Here is a 24,163-nt window from a genome sequence, read left to right on the forward strand (position 1 = left end):
TCAAACCCACCAGCCACTCCTCAGAAGGAAGATGGGGCAATCTACTTCTGTAGTGATACTGCCTCGGCAACCCAAGGAGGGGTCACTATGAGTCAGATCCGACTCAACAGCATATAACAACAACATGTATTTTCACACAAAGAAGGGAAGCAGACATGATCTGAAATGCTTCCTTGGAAGGCTAAACTTAAAACACTGCTAAACACCATGACTTCTTACCTGCTTCATTTCCTAAGCTGCTCAGCACATGAGAATACTGGCCAAGAGTGAAAATAAAGTGGCTGCTGGTAACAGTTAAAATTGCATGGCCCATCTCATCCCATAGAGGAGAGCTGATGTAGTGGAAATCAAAAGCAAACCAGGCATCTGGCAAGATGCAAAGGTTCATTCTCCTTCCTGCTCCTTTTCCTCCATCCTACCCTTCCCTTGTCATTCCAAGTCACTGGAGCAACTCCTTCAGGTGGACATAGCTCAGATTTCTCTATTGACATTTATCCCAAAGCAAAGATAGCCTACTTGGAAACAAACAGTCTTTCATATAAAGTAATCTGGAAAGTTATAGATGAGGCCTACAAAAGAAGGAAAAATGAGGACATTTGGGAGGGAAAGCTCTAAGAGAAAGAAAATAATGAAAGTACAAGAATGTCATTAAATGTTTAAGGGAACATAATGCCTCATGAACTGAGCAATCACTGGGCAAAAATTTCCAAGCCTTGACAACAGTAATATTTAGCAGCAGTCCTTGTGGTTTGCAACATAATATGTAGACAGTAAGTCAAAGCAATAACATGCCTCACTAAATTAATTTCTTGTTCTTTCTAGATTATAATAATGGCTGTGAGACTGATGGGCTATCTTAGCCACAGCTCTTGTTACTGTGTAACCCTGTGGTCATGTGAAGGTCTAGATAAAGGACCTAGGGAATACAGGACTGCAAAGGAGCTGCCATATACACCAATTCCATTCCTCTTTCTCAAAAAGGTTTATCTCTTGGAAAAATTAGTGTCCAGCTGAGAAGCATAAGGCTAGATTGACCTTCAAAATTATATATAGAAATAAGAGGAACTTGTATTTCTGCACTTACCACCAGGAAATACAGAATAAACTCTTGCCAACTAGTTGAGGCGATGCGGGGAGTTTAGTGAAAATAAATGTTTTAAAACTTCTCATCTGTAGATTTGGCCCAGTTACATCTAAGTATGTCGTCACTTAGACCAAGGAAATACCAGTGTAAAGATCAGATATGTCAACATGACTTAAAAGTTCTTAATCAGTTGCTGGGAATCCATAACTGTAAACTTCCCCATTTCCTTCAGAGTTCATTTCTGCCTGTATTTACATCACAACTACATACTTTGGTCAAAGTTAAACTCTCATCATTAGAAGGGAATTAAAGCATATGTGGTACCTAACCACACTGGGCCACATCACCTCACTGGGCCTGGTATATAACAACAGCTCGGTACTGGTTGAATGAAATAATGGTTCCCTGAAACAACACTCAACTATCTACATTCCCATTTAAAAAAAAAAAAAAACTGCATGAGACCTACAGCTAAATATTCCCATAGCACTTTCTAGGTACCTTCAAAGTAGCAAAGTACTTCCCAAAGGCTACAAACCCAGTAAATAGCAGGGATGGATTAAAAATGAGCTCTTCTAGCTATTCCATTGATGGGCTGTTTTCATGTTAAACATTTGCATAATAGGTCAAGTGAAGGGGAATTCCTGGCTCAGAAGGGAATACTGTTTCTAAAGAAGAGCTATTGGCCTACAAAAGTCTTTAAGGTACAGATTGCACACTAATATGGGACATACAAAGTAAATGTCATTGTGTGGAGGGGAAACCAAACTGACCCTTACTGTACGTCAGAACCAGAGATTTCTGGCTCAAGAAGTGAACTGATGAACTGGATCTATTGGCATTCCACTGTTTTAGAGTTTCTCTTCTACTTCCTAATTTGGTGAATTTTATCAGTTGTGAGTGGCCAACCAGGATACAATTAGTCTTTATTCCCTAAAAGCAACAGAAGAAGGAAACCTAGGAATCAGAGAAGGAGATGAACTGTAGGACTAACTGCACCTGTGAACTACTACCTCCTCTGTCATGAAACTAGAAGAACTGGATAGTGCCTGGCTAGCATGACTGAACATTTTGATCACATAATAGATGGATCCTGATCGAAAGGGATGTTGTTGTTGTTGTTATGTGCCGTCGAGTTGGACCCGACTCATAGCGACCCCTCCTTGGGTTTCCGAGGCAGTATCACTACAGAAGTAGATTGCCCCATCTTCTGATTAAAAGGGATAAGAACTTCAAATTCTTAAAGACTCCAGACTTAGTGGACCCACTGAGACTAGAGGAATTCATGAAACTATTGCCCTGGAATATTCTTTAAAACTTTAACCAAACCTGTTCCCTGAAATCATCTTTAGACTAAACAACAGTTCAGCACAATTATTAGTAAGAAGTATATGCCTTGAGTATTGTGCTCTCTGAAAAGAGAACAGTAAATCTACAGTATAGTTGAGACCAGCAGAGTATTGAGTCTAATTTAAAGGTGGCAAAACAAGTTGAATAAAAATATCAAGAATGTTGACACAAAATGAAGAGTGTACTATACTGAACTGTACACGTGGAAATTGTTGAATGGGTGCATGTTTTGCTCTGTGTATTTGTCTTAGTTCTCTAGTGCTGCTACAACAGAAACACCACAAGTGGATGGCTTTAACAAACGGAAATGTATTCTGTTACAGTCTGGGAGGCTAGAAGTCTGAGTTCAGAATGCTGGCTCTAGGGGAAGACTTGGTTAGAAGTCTGAGTTTGAAGTACGGGCTCTAGGGGCTGGGTGGAGGCCACTTGACCCTGAGCTTCAGCTCTGCCTTCCAGGCCCACCAGAGCAAGCTGGAGGCAGCTCCTGACTCACACAGCTGCTGGCTGCTGAGGCTGATGAATCCAAGATTGGCAGGCAAATGGAAATTGTTGGCTCACAGCCTGCAAAGGCAACAATCCCAAGATTGGCAGGCAACACAGCAGGGCACCAGTTTAAGTCCTGGAGCTGGAGATGATGACTGGGCCAAATACAGGATCCCAAATGAGCAAAAAGCTAGAGATGTTTCCCAAAGCTTCTCCCTATATAATGGAAGCAGGCCAACTGAAAGCAACTCCCTTTCAACTAATTAGCTACTCGCAGTAGAATCCACTATGGAGATGATTACACCCTATCCAATCTCATCATGGAGAATAACTACATCTAGCTGCCACTCAAAATCATGGCTCAGCCATGTTGACATACAACCTTAACTACTATGATATTTTAACCAAAAATAAAATAAATGTTCTTTTTTTAAAAAGAGAGAGAGAGAGATGAACCAGATATATCATAATTGAGAGATTAGAAATGGGAAGGAAATGAAAAAAAGGCACAGGACTGAACCTGAAGGCATGCTAGATTTGGAGAAAAAGAGAGAGGCACCCATAAATTTGGATCTTATGGAAATATGTGGTTTAAATCCACCTATCTGAATAGAGGACATAGCCAAGCTACTGCTTGAAAAAGAGGCATGGCTGAAGCTCACCCACCAGTAAAAGGAAACTGAGGAAAGCTGCTGTGATTACTAGCGCTCATGTAAAGATTGTCCTAAAAAGGCAGTAATATATAAACACAGCTTCAGGACCTGAGCCAAGCAGCATTTTGACTCCAGGACAGACATCCAAGTTGCCAGGCCTCACTGGATTGGGAATCTGGAAGACCTGAGTGGAGACAGCTGTCCAACTGTCTATCACATTGTGCTTAAGAAAGAACTACCACTCAAGGTAAGTAGACAAACCGAACTCCTGCCTTGGAAACCCAAGGAGGGGGTCAATATGAGTGAGTCTGACTTGATGGCACATAACATAAATGATTTATCTGTGTCCATAAGAACAAGAAATTTGAAACAAAGACAGAAATTAAAGAACAGGTAGACATGAAAAGGAACTACTAGAAAATAAAAACTATGTATATTGATTTTTAAATCTCTGTAGAAAGAACAAAGGTCCCGGGTTGGTGCAAACAATTTGTACTTGATTACTAACCTAAAAGCTGGCAGTTCATACCCACCCAGCAGCACCATGAAAGAAAAGGCTGGCAATCTGCTTCCATAAAATTACAGCCAAGAAAGCCCTACGGAGCAGTTCTACTCTGTAACATATGATGCCACCATGAGTTGGAATCAAAGGCAAGAAATTTGGTTTTTCAATAGGGAAAACAAACACATTCAACCCAGAACACAGGTGAAAACAACATTACTAAAGCTAATACTAGAGAATTCATAAAGAATACAATACAAAAACGTAAAATGATGCAAAATATGAAAGAGCAGTTAGGAATCATAGAAGATAGATCGACAGACTCTAAAATATGTCTAAAAGGAATTCTAAGAGATAATACAAGGAGTAGTGAAGAAGCTATATTCAAAGACGTCAAAGCTGATAATATCCCAAAACCAAAGTTACAATTCTTTAGATTGAAAGAGCACTGCAAAGTTGCAAAGTATAAATGTAAAAATACATCCAGATCTAATCACACTGTAGTGAAACTATAGATCAGTGAAGACAAAACATCTTAAAAGCATTTAAAGAAAAACATTTAAAAAAATCACCACAATTCCAAATACTGGTTTCAAAAAATACAAATTTGTTACAGATATTTAATAAGTGGGGGAAAAAAAGAGGAGAGAGAAGAAGGCATTAAAAAAATAGTACAAATAAAAATGAAGATGAAATCAGAGTTATAATAAAAAGATATCAGAATTTTTGTCAACTTTATGTCAACAAATTTCAAAATTTTATTAACAAAAGCATAATTCACCAAAACTGCCTAAAAAAAAAACTTGACAATCTTATAACTAATAGAGAAATTGAAAGAGTACTGTAAAATACTTCCCCCATAAAAAGAACCACCAAGCCCCAAAAATTTAAATTGTGTTACAGAGTCCTACCAGAGAACAAAAAGGGGAAGATATCCTCCAGCTCACACTTAGAGGAGAGTAAATGTGATACCAAAATTACAGAAAGATAGCCTGAGAAAGGAAGATAACAGGCCAATCTAACTCATGAAGCTACCTCCAAATATCCTAAAGAAAATATTAGAAGTCAAAAAGTATTTTAAAAAATAATTATCAATTTTGACCAGGTTGGATTGATCCTAAAAGGTCCCTGGGTGACAGAAATGGTTTGCACTCAACTGCTAACTTATAAGGTGCCCTTGTGGCACAATGATTAAGTACTCAGATGTTAAATAAAAGGTCAGATATTTGAGCCTATGAGTGGCTCCACTGGAGAAAAGATCTGGCTATCTGTTCCCATAAAGAATGGGAAACTTATGGGGCAGTTCTACTCTGAAATATAGAATCGCTATGAATGAGAACTGACTGAACGGCTCACAAAACAACTACTAACCTAGATATTGGGGGCTTGAACCTATCTAGGAGCACCATGGAAGAAAGGGCTAGCAATCACTTCTGTAACATAGGGGGTTGCCATGAGTTGGAATTGACTCAATGACAATGAGTTTGGTTTTGTTGCTCTTGAAGTTTATCCTAGGCATGCAAGGGAGATTTTATGTTAGACATGTTTTAAATGTCATTCATTCTACAGACATTAAACACACACACACAAAAAAAATCTTCTTAACAGATGCAGAAAAATAGATATTTGATAAAATTTAATACACATCATATGAGCCTCAGAGTCCATGACCCTGAGACCAGAAGACCTAGATTGTGCCCGGCTACCACAACTGACCACTCTGGAAAGGATCATAACAGAAGGTCCTGGATAGGATGGGAGAAAAATGTGGAACAAAACTCAAAATCTTACAAAAATACCAGGCTTACTAGTATGATAGAGACTTGTGGAACCCCTGAGACTATGGCCTTTAGTCACCTATAAGTCTACAACTGAACTCACCCTTGTGGCCAACTTTCATCCAAACTTACTGAACTATATGGTGAACAATAACACTCCTTAGAACAATCAACATATGAGATCAAAAGGGCAGCATTTGCCCAAGGATAAATCACAGCAGGCAGGAAGAGATAGGAAAGAAGAATGAACGGAAATGGGAAACACAGGGAAGAAGTAGGAAGAGTGCTGTTACATTGTGGGAATAACAATCAATGTTACGAAACAAAACGTGTATGAATTATTGAATAGAAAACCAATTTGCTCTGTAAACTTTCACCCAAATCACAATAAAAGTTAAAAACAAAACAAAAACAAAAAGCAGATTAGACACAGAAACAAGCACAAACTCTTGAAGTTTATTCTAGGGGAAAGATAGATGCCATGTGAAGATTGCCAAGAAACAGAGGAACACCAGAGTTACAGAAGCCGAAAGAGACAAGGATCTTTTTACCCCAGAACCAACAAAGAGAGAGCCTTCCCCTAGAGCCAGGACCCTGAATTCAGACTTCTAGCCTCCTAAACCATGAAAAAATAAATTTCTCTTTTTTAAAGCCCCACCCCCCAAAAAATTAATAAACAAGTGCTATAAAAACTACCAACAAACTTGGTAAAGAAGAGAGTCTCCTTAACCTGAGAAGTATGTTAATAATGATAACTCATTCCTGATGAGGAAGAATTGGAATAATTCTTTAAAAAATAAAGACCAAAACAAGGATGCCTGCTATTATGGATTCTATTCATCATTGAATTGGAGGTTCCAGGCAGTGTAGTAAAGCAAGAACAAGGATTGAAATAATGAATAAAACTGTTACTCACTGATAGTTACTACTTTCATAGAACACTCAAAAGAACCTACAATTTCTTAGACATTATGAGAAGTTTAGCAAAGTGTTTGAATAAAATGACATAGAAAAATTTATTTTGCACATATATATGTTAACTTCATGAAGGAGTCTGGTGGTACAACGCTTAAACCCAGGACCTTCACAGGAGAAAGACATGGCAACCTGCTCCCATAAAGATGATAACCAAGAAAAGCCTACAAGTCAGTTCTACCCTGTCACATGGGGTTGCTATGAGTTGGAATCAATTCAACACACCCAACCACAGCGATATATGTTAACATCAATCAAAAGATGCAATATTTATAAGGAAATTATAAAAGGAATAAAAATTATAGGGTACACAGGAATACATCTAATGAAAGATTTACAGGAACTATATACAAAATTATAAAACTTTACTGGAAGACATTAAAGAAGACTTAATTTAAAATGATGGGATAATCTATCAGTAAACTCATTAACATAAGTCTATCGTGTCTCCTCAAATTGATCTACATATGCAAAATGTTATATCAGTCAAAACAAAATGTCATTATAGAATTTAACAATTAGATTCTAAAATTTATATAGAAGATAAAAGGATCAGGAATATCCTAGAAGGCTTGCCCAACCAGATATCAAGATTTATTAGAAATAACTGAATGTGGGATAAACACATTGATTAAAAATCAATTTGGATCAGAACAGGGAGCTAGTAATCAAGTCCCCACATATAAGGTAATAAAATACCATATTTAATAAAAATATGATACTTTTTATAAAAATGAGCCTAGGTCAACTGATACCATATAGGAAAAAATGAAATTAGAAGCCTACCTCACAATATATACAAAAATTAATTCCAAATGAATTAAGAACTTCAACATGAAAAAGAAGAATCTGAAAACTTTTAGAATAATTTATAGAAAATGCCTGCAAAAGATAAACAATTAGGAGTTGTCTCAAAAAATATCAAAGAAATAATGTATTCAAAGTGCCACGAGAACAAAAGGTCAACTTAGAATAATTCGATTACATAGCAAAACTTTCCTTCAAGAATAAGAATGAAATACAGATTTTTTAGACAAAGAAAGACCTACTCATCCTCACTGAAGGATATACTTTAGCAGGAAGAAAAACAAACCAAGAGGTAAGGAATGGAGTGCAAGAAACAGCAAGTGCATCAATTCAACCAGTTGGTATAAGTGTACATTACCAGCTTTTTAGAATAAAATCCAACATTTTATAACTTTAAAAGTTGGTACAACTGTCTACAATAGAAAATGATAAGGAAAATAAGATGTTAAATTGACATGTACAACATGTTAACGTCCTGGTGATGTCCAGAAAAAGGGATTGAAAATTTGAAATATTTATATATTGTTAGAAAAAATGATAATGAAATATATGCATTAAAACTTCAAGAGAAATATTCAAATAGCAGAAATTTCTTAGAAGCATGATATGTTTGTGTGAGAGAATACTTTATTCCAAGAAATACGGGTCTATTTTTTCACTTATGCTTAAAATAACATCGTCAGTGTATTTTCTGCATTCCTTTCCTTTTTCTACAAAAGACTGAAAATGCAGTTTAATGTATTTTTAGATGTCCTCCAAGACTTAGTATCTCCCTTTGATAAAATTAATATTTGACAGCTAAAAATAAATAAATATAATATGAAACTATTTAGGAGCTCTGGTAACACAGTACCTAAGGCACTTGACTGCTAACCAGAAGGCTGGCAGTTCAAACCCACTAGCCACTCCTTGGAAGGAAGATGGGGCAATCTATTTTCATAATGATACCGCCTCAGAAACCCAAGGAGGGGTCACTGTGAGTTGGATCTGACTTGATAGCAGTGCATTTGTTTTTTTTTTTTTTTGAATGTTAGAAACATTTCTTTTAATGTCAAGAATAAGACAAGGATCCATACTTATTTACAATACAGTATTGAACATCTTAGCCAATGCTATAAGAAAAGAAAAATGAATTAAGTGAATAATTGGAGATAAAAGGAACTAAAACTCTCATTATCTGCAGATGATATGATGTCCATATATAAAATCATAGAAATTCTACAAATTATTAAAATAAAGGAAGCTCAATAAGACTTCTAAATTAAGAAAATCAATGTAAAAATTAATAGTAGTAACAAATAAAATTTTAAAGATCATATTTATTATAAAATTAGTTGCCATAGATCCAACTCATAGCAACTCTACAGGACAGATAAAAGGATCTCCCCAGGGGAGGAGATCTCCTCAGGAGAGGAGTCTGCAGGACTAGGACTATGATTCACGTAAATGAGGGTGTGGAGTTCACGATTTGGAAGAGAGACACCAGTCCAGCAAACTGAGATTTTTAAGACCCTCAAAGAGCCAGCCTGGGGAATTTTCACTAAACATCTGCATTGTGCAAGATCTCCTGAAACTTTTCATTTCATTCCCTCTCAAAGTGGATGGTGTGTTTGGTAAGGAATGCAGAATCAGGGACAGCTACAGGAATAGAGAGAGATGAGCTTTGTGGTAAGAATGAAGCAGAATGGAAGAACACAAAAGGAAGACACTGGGAAAGCATAAATTCTACGCACTCCACCACACACCTATAGAACTTGGGAAAATGAACAGAGTAGCTCCTGGCAGGGGGGAGTCAAGCATCACAGTTGCATTAGTGGAAAGCTCTCAAGTCATGTGCCTTCCTATTGGCTTTCTGAGGCTCACAGAGGTTTCTAAGGAGGAAGGAAGAATGGGATTTGCACTGGTTTGCAGAATTTTATATTTCTACAGAGGTAATCGTGTGGCTCTTGAGTTTTGACTCATCATGATGTTTATCTTCAAGGCATTTCTCAATTCTTCAAATAGATCTTCATTCCACCACTCACACATTCAAGGATAAAAAACGCAGATAACTGTATTAAATTAAATTACCTTTAAAACCTGCAGCTTTGCTTCAAGCTCTGCTCTTCTGAGAATCATTGTCCCATTAAGAGTCTCTATCCTATTAAAAAAAAAAAGGTAGTAGGAATAGCAAGAGTCATTCTATTAAACAAGTACCATTCTTATGGAATAGGACACTTTGAGTGTAGAGTATACTAAAAAGAAACCCAAATAAAATTTTAAAAATTAAAATAATGTTTTAAAGTATATTTATTTTTTTCATCCCACTTCAAGTGTCTGGACCTAGGCCAAAGGTTCTGACATTCAAAGAAAGAAAATGGGGGAAAAAAAGAAGAAAAACTTCCCCTTGAAATGATAGCTGAAATAAAAAACAAAAAACCAAAGCCACTACCATCAAATTGATTTAAACTAATAGTGATCCTATGGGACAGAGCAGAACTGCCTCCACAGGGTTTCCAAGGCTATAAATCTTTATGGAAGCAGACTGCCACATCTTTCTCCAGGAGAGCAGCTGTTGGATTCAAACCACTGACCTTTTCAATAGCAGCCAAGCATTTACCCACTGCACCATCAGGGTTAACTCATTTGTAAACTGTAGCTAATTTTATGGAAGCCACCAAGCAACAAATATGGTTATGCTGTATTGGAATTTATTATTATGGAGACTGGTGGAATCACGTCATTCATCTGGTGGCTATTTATTGAGCATCTACTATGTGCCAGACTCTAAACACTGTGATAAACATAAGGAGTATAGCAATGACAATAGTAGGCATTAGGGGCTTAAAAACAGTGGAATCAACATCCCATTGCTTAAAACAGAGAGCAATCCTTTTCTCCCTTATTGTTGTCAATTGCCATCGAGTTGATTCTGACTCATTGCGATTCCATGTATACATAGCAGACTGCTCTATAGTGTTCATAAGGCTGTGAGCTTTCAGAAGCAGATTATGTTCTGAGCTGCCTTGGGTGGGTTCAAACAGCCAGCATTTAAGCTAGCAGTCAAGCACTTAACTGTTTGCTCCTTTCAGGGACTTTCCCTTTCTTCCTTAGGATCTTTATCTCTATAAATTGCTTTAATTTTAGAACTAGAACAACTGGAATCAAGACCACTATAATAACCTACCGCTCTTTAATCTCAAAACGTTTTAGGTTTACCAACTTTAATCCTAGAATTATCAACTTAACAGTGTTATTTTTTTCCTACACCAAATGGTTTTCTAAAAATAAAAATGTTATTGTATCCTGAGAGATCCGATTTGTTTTGTGGACTCAGGTTAGAGGACTTTATTTTAACAATGAAGCCATCAGTCTGAATAAGATAACAAATACCATTTTTGAATCACACAAGTAAGCATTTTTAAAGCACTGGCTCAAAATCCTTTTGATAAATAACCTGTAACTCTATAAAGATAGAAGAAATTTTTCCAGACTTAGGAAATAATAGCATTAAATGGAGATGCCAGTTTTCCTTTACTTCTAATACCATTCTGTCCAAGATAATGAGATGATGACAAACTTGAAAAGATATCTGCTTTCTTTTTAGGGTGGCCTGACTCTCTGGGAGAGAGTGGAGACCCCTGTGAATCTGTTTCATTCAGACTATGTCTATCTGACCTGCCCAAGCATAGATTTCCATAGGCAAAACTGCAAGACATCGGGAGCTCTCTTCAGTACTTTGTTACAGACTGTCTCACATTTTTCTGATCTTCTGCATGCCAACAATTGTGTCCCCTTAATCACCTACCTGACAGTTGCCCACTGTACCCAGTTGGAGCATACTTTTCTGATTCAAACCACCAGTATCTTCCCTTGGACTCTATATGGATCCTACCCTCTGGATTCAGGTTTCTCTGGAGCAATAGTGTCCTCTTTTACCCTGAACTCAAAGAGCACAGAGAGCTGGACTCAGTCCTTTACCACCACCACCACCACTCAACTTTCAAAACTGCCCCCACACATATGCTAAATGTCCTTTGAAGTTCTAGACATGAGATCACTGAAGAACATCAGGAGGATTTTCTGTTAACAGCTTGCAAAGAGCAGCTGTGGGGTAGCAGGTGGCTCAAGTCCCAGCTCTATCTCTTACTAGTTAGCGACCTTAACTAATCCCTCAATTAAGCCTGAGTCACTTCATCTATAAATGTAAATAAATAGATGCACGTCCCACTCAATCAGAATAAGAAACCCTAGGTGGTGCAAATGGTTAACATTCCAGCTGCTCAGCAAAAGGTTGGAGTTTTGAGTCTACCCTGAGGTACTTCAGAAGAAAGGCCTGCCTATCTATTTCTTAAAAATCAGCCACTGAAAACCCTATAAGACAGTTCCAATGTGGGGTTGCCATGAGTAGGAATCCTTTGGATGTTTTTTTTTTTCCAATCAAAATAAAACCTAAATTCTTGGCCTGACTGATGAGGTCCATGGTCTGCCCCCAATCACCTCCCTACATTCACTTTTTATCATATCCCTCCTTTATTTGTCAACCTCCAATTACACTGACTTTCTCTCTGTCCCTTAGAGGGGCCAAGCTCATTTTGAGAATTCAAGCAACCTCTCTACCTGCAATGCTCTTACCAGGTGTTCATATCACCCTCCCTTCTCTTAATTTAGGGTTCAGCTCAAACGTCATCTCCTCAGAGAGAAACTCCTTGAATACCTAAGCTAAAGTAGCAGCCCATTTACTCACTTTTCTATCCCATTTTCCATTTTATTTTCTTCACAGAAGTTATCAGTAAAACAAATATCAAGATTACTTATTTGCAGGTACTTTTATTATGTATCACCTTTCACAAGTATTAAAACACTAGAAGATTCTGTGTTTCTTTCCCCTGAGCCTATCACCGAGCTGGAAACAGTATTTGCTCAATAATATTCTAATGAATGAATGAATGCATTCCATCTTTCAATTACTTTATAAGGTTTTATCAGATGCATGGATATTATTATAGTTAGTAAATCAGTCAAATCCCTATCGGAGAGACCAATGTCCCGTTCATAAATTTGGAATGCTAGCAGGTGTGAATGTATTGGGGTAGGGGGTAAGCAGACTTTGTTCTCCCCTTCCTTCTAAGGATTTAAAAAAAAAAAAAAAGTGTGGCATAAGAGGAAAAAACTCAACCTTTTGACCTTTGTTTGTTCTAACTGTAAGATTATATCTACCAGGCAAATTGAACCAGCTACCCTCTCAGCCCAAAGTGAGTATGTGCCAGCATAACTGAATGTGACATTTAGAAAACACTTTTTCAAATGCTATCCCGCCCACACAGACACTTGGACTATTGATGTCCTCCAACTTCAGATGCTGACAATGTTTTCATGTCTGAGAAAACATTGAGAAACAAAAGAAATGGATGAAAACATCTGTATCTAATCGCAAAGCTATGGTACAAGGCCTCCCTTCCTGTCATCCCCGAACAAAAAGCCATTCACTCAACAGGTATTATGAGAGACCATAACATTTCTGAAGCCCCACGGGAACCAGAAAGATAGTTACGTTAGCATGTTTCCGGATGATCTGATCAGGTCAACCACTTGTTTGTGGGTGAAGCCTTCTGTGCTCACTCCATTGATATTTGCAAGGACATCACCTGAGAGATGCCAAGGAAAATGAATGTTACAGCAGTCAAGTAATCCCTCCTCATCTGTACTGCAAATGAATCAAAACAAACAAGCACTAAACCTTCACAATATGACGGAGCTAAGGAAATTCAAATCAATAGTCACATCCTGATCTTCACTATCAAAAAGTTTTCTTTGCTTGCTATTTAAATGATTTGAAACATGAGCAAAGTTGTAAGTTACCAGTTTGCAAGCCAGAGCAGTGAGCTGGGCTGTCCTCCTGTATTTTGCAGATCATAGTACACATCTCCCAGGAGCAGGTGTTCTGGTTCTGGAGTCTGTAAGTCTGTAAGAATGAAAGCGATACACAGACACTATGCAAAAACAAAACAAAACCCTCAATATCTACTTACCAAAAATAAAATTGTGTCTATTAACCTTAAGCTGTGTGGTAAAAAAGAAAGAACTCATGGCAACACCATATGTGTCAGATTGGAACTCTGCTCCATAGCGTTTTCAATGGCTGATATTTTGGAAGTAGATCACCAGACTCTTCTTTTGAGACACCTCTGGGTGCACTCAAGTTCCCAACCCTTCAGTTAGCAGCTTAGTGCATTAACCATTTGCACCACTCAAGTACTCTAAAAACAAAAACCAAACTCACTGCTGTTGAGTTAGATATGACTCATAGCAGCCCCTCCTTGGGTTTCCAAGGTGGTATCACTACAAAAGTAGATTGGCCAACTTTCCTTCTGAGGAGTGGCAGTGGATCTGAACCACTAGCCTTCTTGTTAGCAGTCAAATATCTTAGACACCTCACCACCAGAGCTCCCCCACTGCTCTAAGTGCAAAAAAACAATTGGGGAAGGTTTTCCTGACTATAAGCTGAATCATAGGTAAAAATTTCACAATTCTACCAAGCAATCCACAGTCAACTCCATTCATAACAAATATCTGACTTGAGAAAGAAAATGGGTTAAGGGTGGCTCAATATTTTAGCTTCACAAGACTAAGAGACCACCTGGTGCTGTCATCATTGCATATTTACTAAGAGAAATTAAGTTTCTCATTCCCTAATGGGATAAAACAACACTGTCCAAGAGCAAAGAGAAAAATCCCTACATAATTCTCCCAAGCTAAAGTAATCATTACAGGCAAGTACACAACAATACACACCCAGCCAGAGAGAGATGCCAACAAACAAAATTTAAAATGTTTCGCAAGTAGTAACAATCTGCCCTGCATTTATTCAAAAGCACTATAATTGACTCCGTTATCTTCATTTCTGAGCATTCTCCTGTATGCCTGCCCTGAATACTCACCAGTTTATTAGTTTCCCAAGTAAATTAGAAAAAGTTATGCTTTGCTTCCTGGTTCAATTTGGCAAAAGTATTTGGTTTGTTTGTTTGTTTAAATTGTAGCAAGAACACTGAGGACATAATGTCCCAATGACCTATAACAAACATGGTTTTCTTTTTTCATATGTGTGTTATGAGGTCTAGTTCTACTTAGCACCAAAATCAGTGCTCTGAGTTAGATTTTTTAAACATCTGATTCCTAAAACTAAGTCACATCACACCACTTCTTCTTATAAAACCAAACCAAAACAAAACAAAACAAAAAAAAACAACCCACTGCCATTGAGTTGGTTTCAACTCATAGGAACCCCTGTTGGGTTTCCGAGGCTGTAAATCTTTACAGCAGTAGGTCTCCACCATCTTCCTTCTATGGAGCATCTGGTGGGTTTAAACCACTGATCTTCTGGTTAGCAGCCAAATGCCTTATCCACCATGCCACCAGAGCTCCTTACTTATTCCCACAGGAAATATTAATGTCTAATGTTCATTCCAAGGTGCTCCAGTGGGGATGTGGTCCTAGCTTTGGGCTGCTAACCAAAAGGTTGGTAGTTCAAAACCACCAGTCACTCTACAGGAGAAAGAAGCAGTTTGCTTCTGTGAGGATTTACAGCCTTGGAAACCCTATGGGGAAGTTCTACTCCGTCCTGTAGGATCCCTATGAGTCAGAGTTGACTCAAAGGCAGTGTTTCACTTGTTTGCTTTTAATGTTTATTCCTTCTTACTTGGTTATCTGTGAGGTACCACAGGTCAGTCACATGCAAACAACTTCTAGACACTTGGGTTTGTTACTCTCTAAGGCACTTCTATTCAATCTATAAGGTATTTAAAGGTAAAAGGAATATTTAAAGATCATATCCTTCACTTTGCATTTATGTCAGAAACCACTTTAACAGTTCTCCTGCCAGATAATCTTTTCACTAAAGCCCAGGCCTCTCCAGAGATGGACAAGAATATACCACAAATGGGATGGGCTTAACAACAGGAGTTTATTCTCTTACAATGTGGAGGCTTTAAGTCCAAGTTCAAAGTGCCAGGCTCTAGGGGCTGGGTGAAAGCCCCTCAGCCTTGGGCTTCAGCTCTTCCTCCTGCTTCCGGCCCACTGAAGCTAGAGGCTTTTCCTCACTCAGACAGCTGCTGGCTGCTGAGGCTGACAAGGTCAAGGTTGACAAGTAAAAAGGCACAGTCCTGATGTTACCAAACCACATAGCAGGCCATTAATTCAAGTCCCCTAAAAGTCCCAAGGTTGGCAGACCATGGCAGGCTGCTAAACAATGACATAGCTACATGCAGGATTCAAGTGTGCCATAAGCTAGAGACCAGTCCCAAAGCTGTTTCTTATATATGGGAAGTAGACCACATCCCTGAAGCAGCTACTCAGCTGCTTGTGGTAGGTCCCACCATGGAGTTGCCAGTCTCATCATGGGGAATAACTACCACCAGCTGCCCAGCCACTCAACCAGGCCCAGCCAAGTTGACACACAAACTTAACCACCACAGGTGGTATGGTCCATGTGCTACATTAACTAAAAATACAATGGGCTCTCTGTGAATCCACTGTTGTAAAAATTCTCATTAGCAGGAAGAATTTAGCTTCAATCTCCAGTGTCAGAGTATAAAACACACTGCCATCAAGTTGATTCTGACTCATAGTGATCCTATAGGACAGAGTAGGACTGCTCCATAGGGTTTCCAAGGGTGTAAATCTTTATGGAAGCAGGCTTCATCTTTCTCCCACGGAGCAGTTGGTGGGTTTGAACTGTCAACAGTTTCATTAGCACCCCAGTGCTTTAATCACAGCACCACCAGTCCTAAAGTGAGTACAGTGGATGGAAAACATGTTGACTTATGAAGCCAGTGCCTGCATACATTTTCACAATGGGTATAAAATGTAGAGGTTAGAGGTAGAGAAGAAAAGGCAAAAGCCCAAAAGTTATGGAAGGAAAAAATTAGTCCGATGCTTATTTCCTTTTTACCCAGTCTTCCAGATCCCAGTTTTAAGGGCCAAGAACAGAATGATCAGCAGAACTTCTTGGAGACAGAAAGGGACTGTCTTAGTTATCTAATGTCTCTGTAACAGAAGTGCCTCAAGTGGGCAGCTTAACAAATAGAAATTTATTTTCTGAATTTGGAAATGAGAAGTGCAAATTCAGGGCACCAGCTCTAGAAGTCTCTCTCTGTGTGTCTGCTCTGTGGAAAGGTCCTTGTGTCTTCTCAGCACCTATGCCTAGGTGCCTTGGCAATCACATAACATGTATCTATCTTCCCCTGTTTGTGCTTGCTTGTTTCACTGATCTGCTCTTCCAGAAGAGATTGACTTAAAACATATCCTACACTAATACCACACCTCATTAACATAACAAAAACAACCCATTCCCAAACAGGATTATAATCCCAGATATAGGGGTTAAGATTTACAACATATATTTTGGGAGGACACAGTTCAATCCATTATAGGGTCATTGCCTCTTTTCATGCCCAATACATTTCATTCTAATATTTGTCACTCATTACTGGCACCAAGCCATGAAGTACTTTATATGTTATTTCATTTTAAACTCCTAAGAACTCTAGCATAGTGCCTAAGGCACTTGACTGCTAACCAAAAGGCTGGAGGTTCAAACCCACCAGCCACTCCTCGGAAGGAAGATGGGGCAATCTACTTCCGTAGTGGTACTGCCTCAGAAACCCAAGGAGGGGTCACTATGAATCGGGTCCGACTCAACAGCACATAACAACAACAACTCTATAAAACAGGTACAGAGAGAATTTGAACCTCTGTGTGCCTGAGTCTAAAACCTGTATTCATATCAAGCTGTATGATTCTCACTAGCAGTCTAAAAACTGGTGCCCATGGAAAACCAGACAGGAGACTTGACCTAGTGTCTTCCACTTGGGAGGCCAGGACTCAAACACATGCCCACAATGGGTGGACAATACCGTACAGGAATTCGGACTGAATTCAGAGTTCCCAGAAACATTTCTCATTTTTGCACTGCTGCAAATCTTATCACTACAAAGGAGATGATGGTGTAGATCTAGTCATGGGAAGCATAGACCAAAAGGCAATGTGCAGGAGACACATACCTCTTGCAGTTCACAGATGAAGTCCTTAGCTCACGTTGATGTACTATATCACTATAATGTTTCACTATAATGAAACAGTTGACAGTTCAAACCCACCAACTGCTCCATGGGAGAAAGATGAAGTCTGCTTCCATAAAGATTTACACCCTTGGAAACTCTATGGAGCAGTGCTACTCTGTCCTATAGGGTCACTATGAGTCAGAATCAACTTGATGGCAGTGGGTTTTATACTCTGACACTGGACATTAAGGCTAAATTCTTCCTGCTAATAAGAATTTTTACAAGAGTGGATTCAAAGAGGAGAGCCCATTGTATTTTTAGTTAATGTAGCACATGGACCATACCACCTGTGGTGGTTAAGTTTGTATGTCAACTTGGCTGGCCTGATTTAGTGGCTGGGCAGCTGGTGGTAGTTATTCCCCATGATGAGACTGGCAATTCCATGGTGGGACCTACCACAAGCATGTTGAGTAGTACATCAACATGAGCTAAGGACTTCATGTTGTGGCCCTATAGCCCATTGTCTACCAATGATATTCTGACTTTTCTATGTAGAATAAATGCTCATGGTATGGAAGGGATACATAATGAAGCAGTGACAGTGTGTGTATGTGCGTGCACATGTGTGTAAGTGTGTGTGTGTGTATCATAGCAGAATGAGAAATTGTGTTTATCCTGTTTTCAGTAGCAATTGGTGCACATCCCTGGGGATAATTCTCACTTGAAAAGAAGCTGACACATAAAGCAGTGTCTCTATAACAAAACAGGGAGTGTTTCTTGTGAACAAAATAAGAGAGCGTTCAGTGCATCTAAAACTATACAGAAGAATTTTAGATTTCACCAAATTTTAAATAGAAGAGTTCAAAAAGTAGAAGTCACCTTCATTTGTCCCAGAGCATTCTCCTTGTTCATTGCAACTAGAGAATCATTTTGTTTCTTTGTTCATACCACAGGTTTTGCTTAGCAGCTTCCTGTTCTTAATCTTAAAATACACATTAACTTTCCAATTGTGGGATTTAGATTTAGTCATCCAAGGTTTTCTGAAAGCAATACCAAAGCTAAAATCTAAAATCTGATACGTAGTGTAAGAATATGATTATGCAAAACACATCTAAAAGGAACGCAAAAGTGCTGTGGAAAAGAATCCGTAATAGATAAGCCACTGCAGCTGCACTTAGAGACTTCATTTGACCTAACTCACTATCTTTACAAATATAGCCATGAAAAAGCAGACAGAAAATAAGAAATAAAATTCTTGGGCAATTAAAATGAAACCTATAAAAACTGTTAAATTTCCTGCAGCAGGAGTCAACCTGCAATTTCATTACGTCCAATATGAACTCTTTAGTACATTCAAACTAACAGAAACTATACAGGAATACATGCATTCTATATACATAAGAGTCCTGATGGTGCAGTAGTTAAAACGTTTGGTTGCTAACCAAAATGTCAGTTCAAACCCACCAGCCCCTCTGCAGGAGAAAGATGTGGCAATCTGCCACCACAAAGATGAACAGCCTTGAAAACTCTAAGGGACAGTTCTACTCTGCCCTATAGGGTCACTCTGAGTAGGGACAGACTCAACAGTAATGAGTTTGTTTGTTTGTTTATTTTGGTTATATACACAGTACATAATTTTTCAAATATTTCTTGACCAAAGCTAGATTTAAAATATGATTATGCAAAACATCAAATTCAAATATATACAAATTCATACAAAAATATGTTTCAATATATAAATATATTACATAGAATGTAGATAGACCAAATTTCATCTTAAAAAGTCTGAAAAATTTGAAAATTGCCCACCTGAATTTCAAATCCAAATGTTCCATTATCCTGCTTTTCCACAATAACCAGTTTTCTGTAATAAAAAAACTACATATGAAGATCAAAGCATCATATTTGGCACATATTTATCATTAAAAATAAGTGTCATAACTAAGAATAGCTGACATTTATCTAAATTGTATGCATGAATCTGTGTGTGCACGCGCGTGCACACGTGTGCATGTGTATGTGCCTGCTACCAACATTCTGGAGAACGGTATGCCTAAACATTTGGTGAGAAATCAAAAACATGAGTAAATCTCTTTACCTTTGAGGCCAGGAAAAGTCACCTAAAGAACTTGATCTGGTCAAAGAGAGCTGAAAAATAAAAAAAGCACAGAGTTATCTAAAGGTTCTTAAGACACAACTGTAAAATGTTCTAAATCACAAAAGACTTTGTTCTTTATCTACTTCTTTATCTCAATTTCTGGGAAATTGCTGTGTCAATGAAGCAATTTCTATTCTCTAGTAATATCAAAGGAGTCCGGGAGTGGTGCAAATAGTTAAGCTACTAGGAGGCTAAATGATGACAGCTCTAAACCCCTCAGAAGCACCTCTGAACCCACGCCAGGCAATCTGCTTTGGAAAACTAACAGCCTTGCAAACCCTGTGAACTGGTTCTATTCTACACAAATGAGTCAGAATGGACTCAAGGACAACTAACAAAAACAGCAAATGATGGCTGGGAAAGGGACTTCCCGGAAGTGCTTGGAATTCCTCTTAAAAGAGGCTCCAATAATATACTGCAGCAAAGAGTTAATGTAATGAGGTAAAACCAAAATCTCCCAAAAATAACTCATACCTGAACTGTGTGTATTTAAAACAGCTTCTAATACCTTAGGAACCATGGTAGCTTAGTGGTTAAAGCGATTGGCTGCTAATCAAAAGGTCAGTGGTTGGAATCCAACAGCCCCTCCCTTGGGAGAAAGATGTGGCAGTCTGCTTCCAAAAAGATTTTACAGCCTTATATGAAGAAATGTTTACCATGATTAGCCATTTGTTGTTGTTATTGTTTGCCATCCAGTCGGATCTGACTCATAGCGACCCGTCCTTGGGTTTCCTAGGCAGTATCACTACAGAAGTAGATTGCCCAACCTTCCTTCCAAGAAGTGGCTGCTGGGTTTGAACTGCCAGCCTTCTGGTTAGCAGTCAAATGCCTTAGGCACTATGCCACCAAAGCTCCATTAGAGAGATGCAAATCAAAACAAACATGAGATACCGTCTCACTCCAGCATTAATAGCAAAGTGCAACAAGACAGAAAGTAACAAATACTAGTGAGTATGTGGAAAGATTGGCACCTTATACACTGCTGGTGGAACTGTAAAATGATACAACCACTGGGGGAATCAGTACGGCTATTCCTTAAGAAATTGGAAATAGAAATACTATTTGATGCAGCAATTCCTTTACTGGGTATATAGCCCAAAGAAGTGAGAGGCAGGACACAAATAGAAATATGCACACCCATGTTCATCACAGCACTATTCAGAATAGCAAAGAGATGGAAACAACCTAAGTGCCCCTCACCCAAGGAATGGATAAACAAACTGTGGTACATACATACAGTGGAATGCAACCCTAAAGAGTAATGTAGAATCTGCAGAACACTGCATAACAAGGACAAACTTGAAGGACATTATGTTGAATGAAGTAAGTTACTTGCAGAAGGACAAATATTTTATTAGTCCACTATTGTAAAAAGTTAAGGAAAGGTTTATACATGGAAGGAAATTTTCTTAGTTGGTTATCAGGGGTGGGAGGGAAGGGGAAGGAAAATTCCTAGATAGGTTGGAAATATATATATACCAAAGATTATTGATGATTACTAAGGGTAGGAGGGAGGTGGACAGGGGAAGCTTTTATTTGCAAGGCATTGAGTTTATGCTCATGGTGGTGTAATATTTTGGAAAAGGATAGCAACAGTGGTGGCACAACATGAAAAATATCATCAATGTCCCTGAGCTATAAATGTGGAAGTTGTTATGGTGATGAACATTTTGTTGTGTATGTTTTCACCACAATAAAAGCTAAAAAAAAAAAAAAAAAAAAAGATTCACAGCCTTGGAAACCCTATGGAGGCAGTTCTGTGTCTTGGGTGGCTATGAGTCAGAATCCACTTGGTAGCAATGGATTTTGGTTTGGGGCTGAAAGATTAAACTGTAACAATTGTAGTCCACTGACAATCAAAGAAGAATAACATCCAAGGAATAAAATGTAAAACCCAAATACTTGATAGCTCTTAGAAATGTTGATGAGATGGCTGTGTTTACTATAATGGTTCAATGTGAGTTACTGTTTTTAGCAGAATAAAATAATCTCTAAAGGACCAACTCGTACACAGAGAAACAATTCTAAAGAAACCAGGGACCCAAGACCTTTTATTCTTCTTATAATTTATTTTTGCAATAGTTTTGAATTAATGCAGTGAGATTTCCAGGGAAGAAAAGGAAAGGAAACCTCAGAATAATATAAATCATATACATTGTTTAATAACACCTACACACGTTTTTGGAAAAAGATTATAAGCTTCCTGGATACAATCTACCATTGTAAATAGAGGAAAAATCAACAGAAAGTAGCATCTTATTTCATAAGACATTAGAACTGATTTTTGTTTGTTTAGGAATTAATGAATGTTAGTTAGATTATACTAAAATATTAGTCCTAGGGTCCAAACATAAGCTTATGCTAGTAGCTAAGCCATGATGTTTAATTGTCAGCCTAATGTGATTGTGATTCACCAATGAACACATAAAATATAAAAGATCAATGCATTGTCAGTATACCAAACTAAAACTCTTTGCCATTGAGTCAATTCCAACTCATAGCAACCCTTTTAGGAGAGAGTAGAACTTCCCCATGAAGTTTTCAAAGCTGTAAATCTTTATGGAAGCAGACTGCCTCCTTTCTGCTAGCAAAGCAGCTGTTGTTGTTGTTATGTGCTGTCGAGTTGAACCCAACTCATAGCAACCCCTCCTTGGGTTGCCGAGGCGATATCACTACGGAAGTAGATTGCCCAACCTTCCTTCTGAGGAGTGGCTGGTGGATTTGAACCACCAGCCTTCTTGTTAGCAGTCAAGTGCCTTAGGCTCTGTGCTAACCAGAGCTCCTTAGCAAAGCAGCTAGTGAGGTCGAACCACCAACCTTCTGGTTAGCAGCCCAATGCTTTAACCACTGCACCACTGGAGCTCCTGTAGTCAGTATAGGCAAATTAAAATAATTACAGGATGAAAAACTGGAAGGAGAATGTGTTGGTTAAGTTTGTGTGTCAATTTGGCTGGGCCTGGTTGAGTGGCTGGGCAGCTGAATGTAGTTATTCCCCATGGTGAGACTGGTAATTCACTCCATGGTAGAATCTATTGGAGCAGCTGAGTAGCTGTTTTGGGTATGTGGTCTGCTTCCTGTATATAAGAAACAGCTTTGGGAATGGTCTGTAGCTTATGGCACACTTGAACCCTGCATGTAGCCGTGTCTTTGTTCAGCAGACTGCCATGCTCTGCCAACCTTGGGACTTTCAATGGACTTGAATTAATGGCCTGCCATGTGGTTTGGTAACATCGGGACTGTGCCATTTCATTTGTCGACCTTGGGCTTGTTAGCCTCAGCAGCCAGTAGCTGCCTGAGTGAAGAGATGCCTCTAGCTTCAGTGGGCCAGGAGCAAGAGGCAGAGCTGAAGCCCAAGGTCAAGGAGCTTTCACATAGCCCCTAGAGCCTGGCACTTTGAACTCGGACTTCTAGCCTCCTGAACTGTAAGAGAATAAACTCCTGTTTGTTCAAGCCATCCCATTTGAGGTATTTTCTGTTAGAGCAGCACAGAGGTAACTAAAACAAATAATACAAGGGAGAAATTAATGGGTATGTAACAAATTACAAAATGGAAAGCTCATTAGAACATTCCTTAGCAGGAAAGGCTACATCACCATAAAGAATTCGAATCACCATGTACCATGCCATCATTCTCACACATTTCCACAATAGTGCAGTATTCAGCATTCAACTAGCAGTCAGTAAAGTTAATTTAATGAAGAGGTGATCTCTTCCAACCTATTTGATGTGAATGAATTGCATTTCCCTCTCTTGTCAGTTCCGGTCCTCAACTCATTTATATGACCCTGAAGACTGAAACAGGAAGGCTCAGAAGTGAAAAAGATTCTCTTACTAAATAGTATTTTCAATTTATGAGAACTACCTGTGGAATACCTACACCAGTTTGTGAGGTTTGATATAGCCTGATTGTACCTGCTACGTACTGTTAACAAGGGTGGAGACAATTCAGCTATGTGATTGGCTGCCTTTTGTGGAAGAAAGCAATAAACTTTATATCCCTAAGCATGCTCAGTTTCTCCCTTATATTGCACTTACATCTCCTTAATCTATTTTCATACTGTTCATCTGTTTAGTCTTCTATTCAAGTTGTGAGGTACATATATAGGCCATGTTTTTTCTAATATCTCTAAGGTTTTATTTTTAAAATATCACTCTTGCTATCATTATTTATCAGATATTCATATATCATATATATAATACATATATATCATGTATGCATAAATATGTTATTGTCACTAGCTGCCACCATGTTGGTCCCCAACTAATGGTGATCCCACACCCAATGGAATGAAAGGCTGCCCAATGGGTTACAGATCCAACTATTGTGATCCAT

General features: G+C 38.5%; 1 protein-coding gene across 1 annotated transcript in view; it reads right to left on the minus strand.

Annotated features, from left to right (window-relative positions):
- The window catches only part of LOC103197837 (cytohesin 1 interacting protein), a 43,871-nt gene that overhangs the window by 7,832 nt on the left and 11,876 nt on the right, over window positions 1–24,163 (minus strand). Inside the window, exons 2-6 of the mRNA XM_007941815.2 lie at window positions 19,771–19,820; window positions 19,482–19,536; window positions 13,474–13,576; window positions 13,166–13,259; window positions 9,703–9,772 (exon numbers count right to left, since the gene is read on the minus strand). Coding sequence (XP_007940006.1) covers window positions 9,703–9,772; window positions 13,166–13,259; window positions 13,474–13,576; window positions 19,482–19,536; window positions 19,771–19,820 — 372 coding nt within the window. The remainder of the gene's footprint in view (window positions 1–9,702; window positions 9,773–13,165; window positions 13,260–13,473; window positions 13,577–19,481; window positions 19,537–19,770; window positions 19,821–24,163) is intronic.

This window comes from Orycteropus afer, unplaced genomic scaffold (assembly GCF_000298275.1).
Source record: "Orycteropus afer afer isolate SDZICR_OR568_19922 unplaced genomic scaffold, OryAfe1.0 scaffold00084, whole genome shotgun sequence".
Taxonomy (NCBI): domain Eukaryota; kingdom Metazoa; phylum Chordata; class Mammalia; order Tubulidentata; family Orycteropodidae; genus Orycteropus; species Orycteropus afer.